General features: G+C 41.4%; 1 protein-coding gene across 1 annotated transcript in view; it reads left to right on the plus strand.

The window, feature by feature from the left end:
• cfap299 (cilia and flagella associated protein 299) overlaps window positions 1-14,048 on the plus strand; it is a gene marked incomplete at both ends in the record, with an annotated part of 72,988 nt that overhangs the window by 8,323 nt on the left and 50,617 nt on the right. The window contains one exon of the mRNA XM_079160824.1: window positions 9,403-9,493. Within this exon, the coding sequence (XP_079016950.1) occupies window positions 9,403-9,493 (91 nt within the window). The remainder of the gene's footprint in view (window positions 1-9,402; window positions 9,494-14,048) is intronic.

Below are 14,048 nucleotides of genomic sequence, written 5' to 3' on the forward strand. Positions count from 1 at the left end.
CCCTGTGCTCTCTTGGAGACCTTTAGTGCCTGCAGGTGTATAAATAGAGCTGTTTTCAATTAAGGGCTAACCTCGCCTGTAGCGTGCATCTGATCAATGAATGCCCCTGCACCTGTGGTAATAAAATACCAAGGGAGTGGAGATAGTGCCGTGAATGCTAATCAGATGTTGCCCTGTTGTTGCCCTGTCTCATTCTTAAGGACAACACGCTCCTCCTGACAGCTTGGCTGTGAAAGAGGGTAAAGGGGTGGAGGGGTGGGGGGTGCTTTGCTAGCACATCACAAAAAAGACCAAACAAAAGACCTGGTGCTCTCATCAGACATAAGTGAAATACAATACTTGAATGAATGGGATGCTTAGTCAGTTGTGCGGTTGTTTGGTTAGGGGGAAGCTGAACGGGTCGTCAGGATCAACAAATAGGAGTAGAACAGGGTTGGGTTGTGATGGGAGCCTTCAATTTTGGTAAAATACCTGGATTTGTTAAGAGTCCGATCATTTATCTTCTCTGTTTTTGGCAAAAAGTGATGTTGTCATGTAACGAGCAGATGTGTCGTTTCTCTGGCAAAACTCAAGTTTCAATTCTTTGAATACCAATCATGGATGTTTAACTATCACAATTTGAATGATTGGTAACGCTCCTTTAAGTCCTTGTAATAAGCATTAAGGCCCTTATAAGATGCTTATAAACATTGATATGTGTTAATAAGATAATATAAGTGTTAATAATAGAATTATACAGATCATTATTGTTAGTTTATAAGACATAAGCACTTGTTACTTATAATTGTTTATAATAGCATTACAAACACATCTATTGAAATTATTATTCTCGCTTTAGATCCACCAACACTTGCAAGAAGCATTGCTAACTTTTAATGCGTTCATAGTTTACTGCTGATAAATGAATAATAAAGTATTTGTCAATCTTTATAAAGTAGCAAAACTGGTTAGTAAAGGTTTAACAATGATATAATAGGTAAGTAAGTTAAACTAATAAATGTGTTTGTAAAGCTATTATAAACAATTCAATTATAAACTCATTAGGGTATATTAATGTTTGTTAAGCATTTATGTCAAATAACCTACAATAAACATGCTTATAATGCTATTTCAACACTTGTATAGTCCTAACATATACTTATGTTAATATGCATATAATAAGGCCTTATGAGGGCCTTATTACCTATTAATTAACTCTTAATACAAGGACCTTAATATACAATTGTTAAAAGCTGGACCTTTATTGATCTGTTAAGGGCCTGAACTGATTTGCATCTGACTACTGGATTCAGATTTGATCAAATGTCATCAAACACAAACCTTGCACAAAAACAAAAAGCTTTTGTGTTTATTCTTGTGTTCCAGAAGTGAGAGAAATTCAGGACATCTGGACTTTGTTGTTAGCAGAACATGCATATATTCCAAACCACATATCTCAACAAAAGACATCCATATTAGACGTCCTGATAGCATTGTGTTTTAATCTCATGCAAGAATAACATTTGATCTAAAGTCGGAGACAAACAAGAGGAGCACTGCTGAGCAGACGTGAGGCCTCCGTTTCCTCTCTGCTCCGGCTTTGGCTCGGGCCCAGAAGTCCATGTCAGCATATGTCCTGACCTCGCGTGCTCACGGCAGCCCTGCGAGGTTTCCATCAGGCTCCCCGCGATCTCCCCACAGTCCAAACCACAGCCACGCTCATTGTCCATTGTGCTGCTGCGTTTTTTTATACAGTCCACCTCAAGAATTCTCCGCTCTCTCTACTCTATATTAAAAGCGAGCTATCTACTCGCTGTGCCAAGTAAAACCAGTGCCACGAACACGCACAGTGAATAGATTTCACCGCGGATCCAACCTCCAGATGCTTAGTGAAAAATACGATTGTGGATGTGACTGACACGAGAAGCCTCACAAAGCCGATCCCGGGCTCATTTTTTTTTAGCAAGCCAAACCCCCGCCACTCTCCACGACTGCAGCGCTGGCCGAGGGCCCTCGGGCGACGAGGTTTCGCAGTCTCTATTACATGTGCTGTCAAGCCAATTGCCTCCCTTGCTCTTTGTGATTTTGGGACTGGGGTGTGTAACTTTGGAGCTCTCTCCCCTGCAAACTCTGTCCAGAGACACACTTCCTGTCAGGCTTAAGCTCGCCACCACATCCCACCACGCAGCACATAGATCAACACGTACTCCAGTTTAGGACCAGCTGGTGCAGCGGCTAATAAATAACAAGCTGTCGTTCGACTTGGATGTTTGTCCACATTTTAGAGGTCATTCCATATGTAATATTAATGACTTGATTAATGAAACTTCTTCACTCACTCACTGGCTCGATGCAAGATGCCAAAATAAACGTTATCTACATACAGTACAGATTGCACGGTAATACCAGTTTTAAATGTGATCTAAGTCAAACTTTTTTTTATCTACTAACCCAGACAAACCCTTTGTTACTGATATATTCAAGGAAAAATCTAATTTCCCAAACCAGTAGCATGTATTTACAAAAAAAGAACATAACAAAAGCGTCTGGGTTCAGCAGTTAGTCAGGGTCTCTCCTGTTTGACTGGATGTTCAGCAAACACGCTCACTAGCTACCTAGCAAGCTAGCTAGCACGTATACTACAGACAAAAGCTAGCAACCTAGCGTGCTAGAAATTACTAAAGCAGGCGAACGCCAGCTAGCTCAGTGGATCAAACTTGCAGCAGATACTAATGGTATACGACTGATGCTTACTAAGTGATGCAAAACAATGACTCTTCTTAGACGGCCCCCCCGCTGGCGTTTAATCAAATATGACACCACTAACCGGGCGACCCGAGCGGATCCTGGGGACATATTGATTTGAGTGGCATTTGGTTATTGAAAAATGTGTTTAACAACTTCAAACGGCTCTTTTGACATACTCAATATTTTTTGGTCATTTGCTTCTCACATCCTGCACCCTCACACTCAGGCGGTCCCTGATGTTTGATCATATTTGATAGAAACCGCCTTGCTCTGACCTAAACCTAGAGCACTACAGCTTAGTGCCCCTGATGAAGGGGAGGACGTGGCTTCCACATCATAGAGCTCTTATAATCAGGCTAAAGGCCAAACTGTCATCTTTTCCTTTGTACTTTTAGATTGAGGATGTGTATGATGGATCACGCGGTCTGTTAGGCTCCCCCATAAGGCAAAGTCTGGAGGACAGGGTCTCTAATAGAGGGCTCAACACTAACCTTTTAAAGTGGTTGCCAGGTTGGCAACCAGGCATCCGTTTGTAGTTGCCAAAACTGAAAATATGTTTGCCGTTTTTAGTCAACAAAACCTCACCGTCAAAGAACTTAATTTGCTTCGCCATTGTCTCTAAACACATGCCTGTGTGTACGCGAGTAAAAGCACCAAAGATGTGCAGCGTTGTTTGGATTTAGTTATGACTTCAACAGCAACATTTACATTTTTAATTTTACCAATTCACTTTTGGGTGCACGTTTTGCTGTTTGCTGTTTCTATGATTAAAAGTGGTTGCCACTAATGGCAACCAAAGGACAATAATTGGTTGCCAATTTCTTAAAATGGCTGCCATTAGCAACCTGGCAACCCTTAATTGGTCAAGCCCTGCTGATATGTAGTTTCAAGGTTTTTCATCACCATGTTTTTAGATTTTTGAGTGTAAGCATGACTCCGTAGTTTTGGACGAGAAAATTGCGTACCAGCCGCTTGTGAGCAGAAATAAGAAATAGATCTGTCACAATTTAATTGCTAAGGAAATTCTTCGCTAATCAGCAGCTGAAATGAGTTGAAAAGAACTTTTAAATGGTTTCATATGTGTTGCTTTGCATCACATTGTAAGCTAATAAACTGATGAGGAAGAAACCACACTTTCAACATGTGCAAGACAGACAGGGACGTGAGCTTGTTCTTTCATTTTAGGACTCTCATCGCAGTGGATATTCTTTTCCAAATGTTTTAACTTTCCTCTAGCTCTGTCCAAATCTGCGCATCAGATTTCACTTCTGACTCCCCCATGTTTGGACCGTCATATCCATCGCTGCATGTTCCCCAAAATGTAATACATCTAATTTAGCTTCAATAAGAGCTCGGTATGAAAAAGATGACAGTGATTCCTTTGATCCCCCTTCAAACACACGAGCGAAGTGCAGGCAGGCAAAGTGCAAATGTGCGACCTCCCCCAGCCCCCAAAAGCCAAGGTGGCCACAATACACAAAGAAAGCTTCAGGTAGAATATCATGCGTAGCACATGTGTAACTGATACATTCAGCTCATTGTAATCAGAGGTGACAGAGGATTTTAGAAAAAGCCCAAAATAAAGTAAATTGTCATGCTGTGTGGAATTTCCCTCGGCGTCCACCAGCCCAAAATAATATTTTCCATAAGATTCTTTTTCCCAAGCACTCTGAGGAAAAATATTCTGGTGCAGTATGTGTTGTTCCTCAAGAAATCATTGTATTATTGAAAGTTCCCATCTGCCATGCTGTCGAAAGCTGCAGGCTAATGAAAGCTTCAATCGCTCTCGAGAATAAAAGAAGCAATGATTACAAAGCGCGACATCTGTTACGCGTCATGAAATGAAAATCTCTCTCGGAAAACACAATTTGTCCGTTTGCTGAATATTTATTTGCAAAACGAAGGCTACGAATTACGAAGGAATGCTAGCCCCCCTGTTACCTCAAAGAACTTCATTAATTATGCTGGGATTTACTTGCTGTAACAAATTTTTGCACGTGTGAAAGAGGACACAACCCGATACAGATCAAGTTTGTTTGGCAAGGCTGATGAAATTGCACAGAAGTTGGGGCTCGGGGGCAACGTGCTACAGTATATTGAATTTCTTATTCCCTGTAATAAGTATAGTTCCTCCTCTCAGCTCCTCCTTTCAGCTGTGCAAACAGATAATGGATTAGTCTTTGAGTCCAGCAAAGAGATGGCTCATGGTTGTAGGTCAATGACACCTAGGTTAACACAAAATTCAAAGGTGACAGATGTGAACACATGCAGCAGGAAACACATGTACAACAAGCACTTATAAAAGTATCAAAGTGCAAGCAAGAGGGAACACAGATCAAGTTTTACACAGTCGTGTGGACTTTGTAAACCTTTTTTTTACAAGATTACTTACATAACGATGGTATGTAAATATTACATTCCTTCACCACAAAATTAAAAGGGAGTACAGCAACAAATACCACTTCTACAAATCAAATAGTTGGATTAGGTATCAAAAAACGATTTAAAACATTTTAAATAAATAAATCAGTCATTATCGAGAAATTGCATTTCCGGTATGCTCATCAGTACAGGAAATGGCAATGCTTGAAACAACACAATATTTTACCTGGTTACTTGCAATTTTGAAATGTTAAAACAGTTTTTTGACAAAATAAAACAACAGAGATTGTACCTCGCAATGCAGTTTTTCAGCAAAGTTGCAACAGACTGAGATGCAAATCATAACAAATCAAGATTCTGTTGACTGACTAACGCGGCACATTGCGTAACCTCTAACCTCCATCATTTACCATAGTCTATATACAAAATGTCCAAATGAAGGAGAGAGAAAATAAAAAAAGAGCAGGTGGCTTGTTGAAATGACAGGTCATTATTCTGTGAGGTCCATGTTTTACGATTTCAAGTGAAGCAGTAACTCAAGGATTGTTTTTAATAAATGTATACATCTGCACAATAGAATCATCAAAGCTAAAAGATATAAGAAATACAAAAACACGAAATCCGTAACATGTTGGATAGTGTTGTACTGAGAATAAATAGTTTAAAACGTCCGTTTAGGAGGCTCGAGATCCGGGAAGAGGGCCCCTGGGTGTGGGAATGGCGGAGCACATTTCACTGTAGATCTGTTTAAATACGTGTGTAAACACACTTGGGAGGATTGTTGCTGTGCAGTAACAGCTGTTCACCCCCAACAGAGCTGGACAAAGCGTTATATAAACTCCTGATTATAACACACTGAACAGGTTCCTGACAACCAAGAAGCACATTGATGGATTTTTAATTCAGTTACTGGATGTGTGACATTTTCATGCCATCGTTATATCATTTGTGATATTCGGACTGGAAACACCACTATGTTGATGGCAGGTGTTGTCACATCTCTTACTCACCTGGACTGACTGCAGTGCAACACATGGAGGGTTCATTTCTTTACTATTAGTTGCAAGTGTAACAAGGTATCGACGGAGCATCTTTCTCCACGGCCAGGTGCTAACATTCATTTAAGGATACATGTTAATACTTTAACTTTGTGCTTTATGGTTGCTATTCTAACACTTTGGGAACGTTTCCATGTTCCATCTCAAATCTCCGATGATGCCTACGTTGCGGTAATTTAGCAGTAAGCCCCCCTTACCAAACTAATCAACGTCAAAACAAAGATTAACGTGTTTCCAGCACCGAAAATCCCTCACAGTACCTAACTAAATATTTCACCATCTTTTCCTAAACCTAACTAAGTATTTCACGAACTTTTCCTGAACCTACGTAGTTTTGTTTCCTAAACCCAACGAAGTAGTTTTGTTGCCTAAACCTGACTGAGTTTCGTGTTAAGACGCTAGTTTATTTAGTAAAAGACCGTATGCATGTAACGAGTGGAAATTGACACGTTTCTCTGGCTTTCGCAGCAAAACGCACGAAAAAGGAGGAGTAACATTTTGAAAGTGATCATATCTTTCACGTTAACGCAGTCTTTGAAAGGGAAGGGTGAGCGGAGGCGTATTCAGTTGGTTGCAATTTACAACCACACCACTAGATGCCACCAAATCCTACACACTGCCCCTTTAAATATCCAAGAAGCTTTGACACTGACACTCACAGAGCTTCTACATTCAGATATATGACTTCTGTGGTGTTTCCTATTTTAAACTGACACAACACAAACACTTTGTAAAAGTAATTTCATATCTGTAGGACAGATGCTCTTCGATAGATGTACTTTTTTTTTAATTCAACAAGCCAGATGTCGACCGTTCGCATCCCTTCCTGGCTTCTCTTCTACTAATGCTAGAGCCCACCTGCCTTGAACACAATCCAAAACCAAGACACTTAAAACACACGGCTAGATCCCAGTTAGCTTAATACCTCGTCATTAGCCACTAATAACCATCATTTAATAGCGGAATTCTTGTTATCCCTCCTAAATGAGGCTTGATAAGAAATTCGTTAATTGACGGGAAACTCAAACTTGCAGCGGTCCATGTGTTTTGCTGAAGTATTATTCACTCTCCGTGACTGTGTGTGTTGCTTTAGCTACTGGATGGGGTAACCCCAGTCACTTGCCTCCTCAACACCTGTGTTTACTTTGGGGCCTTCGGCCCCCATGACCCAGCAGCAATCCTTCACTCACTCAGAAGATGGAGTGAGGTTCCAGCCTCCAAATATGTGCCGTCCGTGCACTTTTACCACTGTGTGATTCCTCTAAGACTTCCATTATGGGGGCACGGGCCAAACGAGTAGTATAAATTACAATCCTTTCCCAAATTCTAGTCAATTTAAACATTCGGATCCTGTTCTCTTTTACTGTAATGTTAAGCTAAGCTAATAGCAGACGTTGGCTTTGGCGTTTGTTCCTTCTTGTTGTGGCTGTTGAGGCTTTTTTTTAAAAGTGCTTTGGGTATGGAAAGTGGATTTGAAGAGCCGTTAATGTAGAATATAAGCAAACTTTCTTTGGATGGTGAAGCAGACCCAACTGGATTCAGCAGTTTTGAATATTCAGCACGAAAGAAACAGATTTATGACGGGGGGGGGGGGGGTTGCAGGTTCAAACTAACAGGTGTTTGTCAGACAACTTTGGGATTATTGCTTCAGTATTGAACCTCTGCACTATTTCTGTGTCCGTAGCAACAAGTACCCAAAGCTGACATTTTTCTTTTTTTTAATGTTTGTTTAATGTCCTGATTCAAATCATAATTTTGCTCATTTCAGAGTTATTTTGCAGCTGTGCAGCGTTCTTGTACATTTTGGCTTCTTTTGGTAAATAAAGAAAGGGTTTAATTTGTTTCATATTTCTGAAAGTAAGCTCATCCAAAGAAGTAATGCTTTGTTATTGGTACTGAAACTCAGGTATGTTATCGAAGAATTGCACGCGATACCCTGCACTACCCCGGTGTTTTGTTAGTTGGAAGTATTCTTGAGCAAGGCACGTAAATCTCATCAATGCCCGGGAGAAGGGGCGGGCCGTTACGGAGGTATTGTATCCGCTTACGGGCCTCCTTCCTCGGGTTAAAGTCAGTGCATTTAGACACTACCAGGTCTGGGTAAATCCAATCAAGTAGGTCAGAATTTCCCCACAATGCACTTGTAGTGTAAAATAAGATTTCATCAGATTAAAAAAATGGATGAAGCTAAGTGACTATAAATTAGATTCTTGGTGATTTAAATGAGGTGAAAATGAAGTCATTGTTCACATTGTCCAGCTCTGATTCTTGGTTAAAATACACACAAATTCACACACATGGAAAACATCAATATGTAATCAAAAATATCCAATGCAGCTTATCGGTTTAGATCACCAATAGAAATAATGGCGTTCTGTGTTTTTTCCCCACTGTGCTGTAACTTTGATTTAATGAGCGGGCCCCTCCTGTCCTTCTTCTTCTGCACTCTGAACCACAACTGAGCGGCTCCCAACGACCTGTTTACTGCCTCCGGCGCGTTAAACTCGCCGTGGATCCCGTCAATGTTTTTTGCACAGTCAAATCCTGGACGCGAGCCAGACTTCTGTTGCTCGTACTGCAGTGTTTTAACTGTTCAAATATTAGTGCCAGTGTTTTTTCAGGTGTGGATACATTTAGTGTAGCCGCCAAAAAAAAAAAAAAAAAAAAAACACGTTTCCATGGAAACCGTGGCCAGCCCAAAGTGTAAAAAAAAAAGCTGCCACAGTATCATATGGAGTCATTAAACTCTGATATAATACTGCTCCTCACGCTGAAATCAAGAAAGGCAGCATTGTGACATTCCTCTTTGTAAAACATTCACTTATCAACAATATTTATGATCATATCTGTTCAAAAACGGTGTTTTGAGCATTTGGGAGCTTGGCAGTTTTCACCAGACTGCAGCTTGAGTCTATCTCATGTCATGCTCGCTTTCTGTTGCATCTCGCATAGTAATTCATAGCTTAAACCTATTTAAATGTCATTAATCATACATGTTAAGTTCTTGCATGTGTTGTAAGTCATGAATACATGGAAAGGAAATATCTCTTCGACCAAGTTTTTACTCTTTTTTTCCATTTCAACGAGGTGTTTAGTTTTGCAGAGATAGGCCACTGCGAAGTGTTAAAGGGTGGAAAGCTTCCATAAAGATCCTTTTGAGGCTTCATGTGACTTCTTCTTTTTTTTTCCGGTTAAAGAGAAACATTTCAAACCGTTTAAATGTTGTCTTTTCCAGGACACTGGCAAGTGCAGGAAAAGAGCTCAAAGATAACTTCCTGAAAGCCCTGGCAGAGCGAGAGGAGGCCAACCGCAGTGGGAAAATGACTGTGAGTACATTATTACACCACTCCAATTGCTACGTAATGGGATTCCCCTCAAATATTTCTGCAATTCCATTAGGATGGGAACAGAATCCATACTGTGTCAAGTTGAGTGGAACTGCCCCCCCCCCGTCCCTCCCCAAATACCACGAGAGCCAGCTGCCCGCCCCTCTCCCATCCATAAAACCCCATTTACCAAACTCTCCACCTTGTCCGAGGTGTGCCTGTTAGATTGAATCACCGGGATCATTTCTAAAAGGGGCCTCACCTGAGGAGAAGCCCGAAGGGGTATTACCAAACCTAAGAGAAGTTATGACTCAGTATTCCACAGCAACATTAGCTGTATGATTAGTATTGGTATCAATATCAGCCTTACAAATGTAAGTGTTAGTGCTTTTTATTCTTTGAACAACACAAACAAACACTAACATTTTACTTCAATCGTTGCATACATACAATTTGACCTCTGCATTTAACCCATCTCAAGCATTTAGTTGCTGTGGGTTGCAGTGAAGCGTCCGAGAGTTCATGTCCCGCGTGAAACAAAAAGTCAGACTTTACTTTGTCACATGAATATGAGTTGCTAGTCACGTGAGTCGTGAGACGCTCCTTAGCACAAGAGTCGTCGGTTCCATGTGCCGCTAGTCACGGGAGTAGTTAAGCAGTCGTATGACTCGTTAGGCATTTGCTTAAAAAACGTGATTCGTGAGTCACTAGTCACGCTAGTCGTTTGGCGCTCGATAATCACAAGATTTGTGAGTATTGTTAAGTTTTGTGAGTCGCTCACGTGTGTCGTTAGGCACTGGCTAGTCACAGAGTCGTTAGTATCGTTAGTAACATGAGTCACTAGTCACATGACTCGTCAGGCACTCGCTAATCAAGTTAACGTCAACTACGATCTTTTCCTTCCCCTAACTAAGTCGTTTTGTTGCCTGGACTTGACCTCCTGTGAAGACGGGAGTTTATTTTGAAAAGCCACTATGCGCGTAACTAGAGAAGGGAAACCTAGAGACGTCACAGTTTGAAGTGTAAGGTGGCTGACCGTGTCTTTATATTTGACGAGTCTCTCCGGCAGAGATCACGTGGTCGTCTAAAAGCTTTACAGAGTAAGGTGGCCGGGTGTTTCAGTGGGAAAATAGGGTGCTGGGTCCATTAAGGCGATAGCTGTCCCGTCCTTGTTTATCTGCAGTTGCAGTCGAGCTCCTCAAGGGCCTCGTCTCCGAAAATTTCTGTCTGTGATTTCCACGGACGGAATCTCCAGGTGCAGCCGATGAGTGGCGACCGTGTGTGGCTGGCTCCACCGGGCCGTGACCTCCAGCACACTCTGGGGGCAGCTTGCAACAGGGTGTGAAGCGGCCGGAAACGAAAGTCCACAGCGCCGAGTGTGAGGTACTGAGAATGCCTCCTCTGGGTCGGGAGTGAGTTGCTGCCCCAATAAAAGAAGGAGCGCACTTCTCTTTAGGTCTCGTTTATAAGAGTGACGGTAAGATCGAGAAAGCGTGTTGGTGCGGCATCGTGTTGGCCTGACTTAATTAAACTTAGATGCACCAGGGCGAGATAGTTTTTACTCCAAATATTATTTTTAACACAATTATCTGTCTCTACTAACAGTACATGATGAATGTGCATTCAGCTTTGTTCTGCAGGGATTATAAGTGTTGATAGACTCCAAAAATGATTCACTTCCAAGATGCTGGAGTACAAAAAAAAAAAAAGCAGTTTTGTTTGACCTCCACTTACCTGCCCCTGTGGGCTTTGCAATTATGAGATCACATGGAGCGCACGGAGGGGAGTAGAGGCAGTAACACCAGAAGTTTTCCCGCTGGATGTTTCACTGTGTAAACAGAACCAGTACAAACCCCCCCCCCTCTTTTTCTTTCAGCCCTTCATAACTTAAACCATTTGAGAGATACATCTCCTCCTGCATTCAGAGAAGAGAGACAGACCATCATGTTGTGTCTCACCAACACCGCTTTGCTGACGTGATATTTTTTCCCACCTCTCCTTTATTCTTTTCGTCTCTTAAGAGCTTCCTTTGCCGAAAGAATTGGATCAGGAAGATGTTTATTTTCCTTTTGAGAGCCCCACTCTGTTTAAAATTGAACCCACATTTGTGCGCTTAATGCCGCCGCTCTTTGAAACTGTTTAACAGGTAATCCTGATGCAGTTTGACGAGGCTTGACCTCGGCGGTGTATTTACATTACACAGATGTATTCCAGACATCCACAACATGTGTCCTTGCCTTTTTTCATGTACTTTACATTCATATTCTACTGTATGTATGTACTTTGCTGGTATTTACACATATGTTACGAATGCTGCGTTTGCATATCAACGTCGGCCAAAATTTGCAAACAATTATGCGGAATGAAGAACTTGGACCCGGTTTGGATTTCTTCCCTCTGCTCTCCGTTGCACCTACGATCCTCCTTTATAAAAAGTGTCAAGTTACCCACGTTAATCTTCGATAGCGTTCAATAATAAGACCACCCGGCGTCGTGAGGTATCTTTCACGCCGTTCACGTGAGCTTTCTGAGGGCCTTTTTGAAACGCACGACTCCAGTTCCTCAAACCCGAGGATCAGTCCCGCTAACGCGTTCCAGGTCTTCGTATCCACTCGTCTTTAATGCAAAGCAGTCCCGGTCATACGCGTGTGTTCCAGGGGACTGGGGTAAATAATAACTAATACATCAAAATATGTATTATTATATTTATTTCTTAAAGTGTATGTTCTTGGCATTATCTTATTAAATGTGTGTTAATTTGCATCCAGTGCAGATATATATCTGATGGATGGCTTCATTTGAGAAAGACCGGTTTCTTGTTTCATTATGTTGACATATTAGTATCAAAGGTTTTTACAAAGGGAATTTTGATTATCTCTTTTTATCACATCACATCAGCCATAAATAACTACATGTTTTTAGAATTAAAATGTTGTATTAATCAGGCTATGAATGATATGTAAAAACCTTAGAAATATAGATGAACGTATGTTAGGACATTTCAAACTAACACGTTCATTTTTGTGCGCATAGTTCCACTTTGTGCGCGTACACAATGTAGATAAACTGTAACGCAGCACTTTATCCGTGGAACGCCACCGCAGACGTCCACAGATGAGCAGTTTGTAATACTGCAAATATATTACTTTCATCAGTGAGTCATCGGCTCAATCACCATTGTGTTGCCTCCTTTCAGCGATAGATAGTGACTAACGTATCTTTTGAGGGCATAATGGCCAAAATGTCAAAATTGACCAGTGAATGAAAAATGTATTTCAAAATGTTTTTGCCTCTGGTGTCTCCCTTTAAGAAGCATTTAAGTCACTCTATCGTGCATGTTTTAAAAGAATAATCCTGTCTTCCTTCCAGTTGAATTCAACATTTTCTTTCGAATGCTTTTAAAATCCAAATCAAACACAAATTGCCCAATTTGTTTTATTTGCCTTTAAACTTTTACCGTCTCTGTCGTCAGCTCACCCAGTGTCTCCAGTATCACCCACTTCATTTATCATAAAAGGGTTTCATCATTGTGGAGGAAAGGACTGTTCAGACTCAGAGAATCATCCACTTTTTGGGCGCAGAATGGACGAGGAAAAAGAGAAATACTTAAAGCTGAGTTATTGGCTCCCATTTAAATGGATGACACATTCATTGTCGTCTTCCGTCTCATTTATCAGAGCTCCTCTGTCTTCTCCTTTCATGTCCTGCTCAGCCTTTCAAGTCAGGTTGAAATTACACCTGTCACTTAATACACTCGTCAGGTTCATCCGTCTCTTCTGTCCCGGCCCAAACGGCCTCACAAAAGATTGATAGCAGACGTGACTCTTGACGAACAGAGCTCCTCTTCCCCTGTTGTGTTTAAGGCAAAAGAATACTAGGACTAGAATCCTATTCTGCATTGAAAGTACCGACTTTAATACATGTTTTCCTCTCTAGTTATTGGTCTGTAGAAGGAGCCCTCCGCTATCTTTCTGATCAGCTGAACTCTTAAAGCTTTGCCTTCATTGTGCTTCCACTTCCCCGGCCCTGTTGCGTAAAGCTGCCCCGCTGCCAAAAGTCACACACAAACAAAAGCTGCACCTGGGCAGCTTTGGCTCTATTTGCACTGGGTAAGAAGTTACGTTTTTTTTTATCAAATCCAGGTCACACCTGCGCAGGACGCCTGAGGGGTGTCCATTGTTGGAAGGTTCACATGTGAAACTGAAAGGTGTGCTGCCTCCACCCACTCTGCTCCCTGTTTGTTCTCAGTTTGTTGAGAGGCTCTGATGGTATCAGCGTGTGGAAATTGCAACACATCAAATTAATGTTAAAACTAATGAACGTGCACAGTTATGCAGCAGCTATGCATGAAGCACCAATGTACAGACATTTATAGGGTTCTTCAGCCAAAACTGAAACACTGAGATTTTGCCAACGACTATAAAAAAGGATTGAAATAAACGAGATGAATGACAGCCATCTGCCAAACTCTGGTGAGTGCAGTAGTTCATAAGGAAAGCAGCAGACATGTTCAGAAATGCCCCGTCTTGCAATGTTAAGGTATCATGTTAGAAAT

Source organism: Pholis gunnellus (assembly GCF_910591455.1).
Source record: "Pholis gunnellus genome assembly, chromosome: 6".
NCBI lineage: Eukaryota > Metazoa > Chordata > Actinopteri > Perciformes > Pholidae > Pholis > Pholis gunnellus.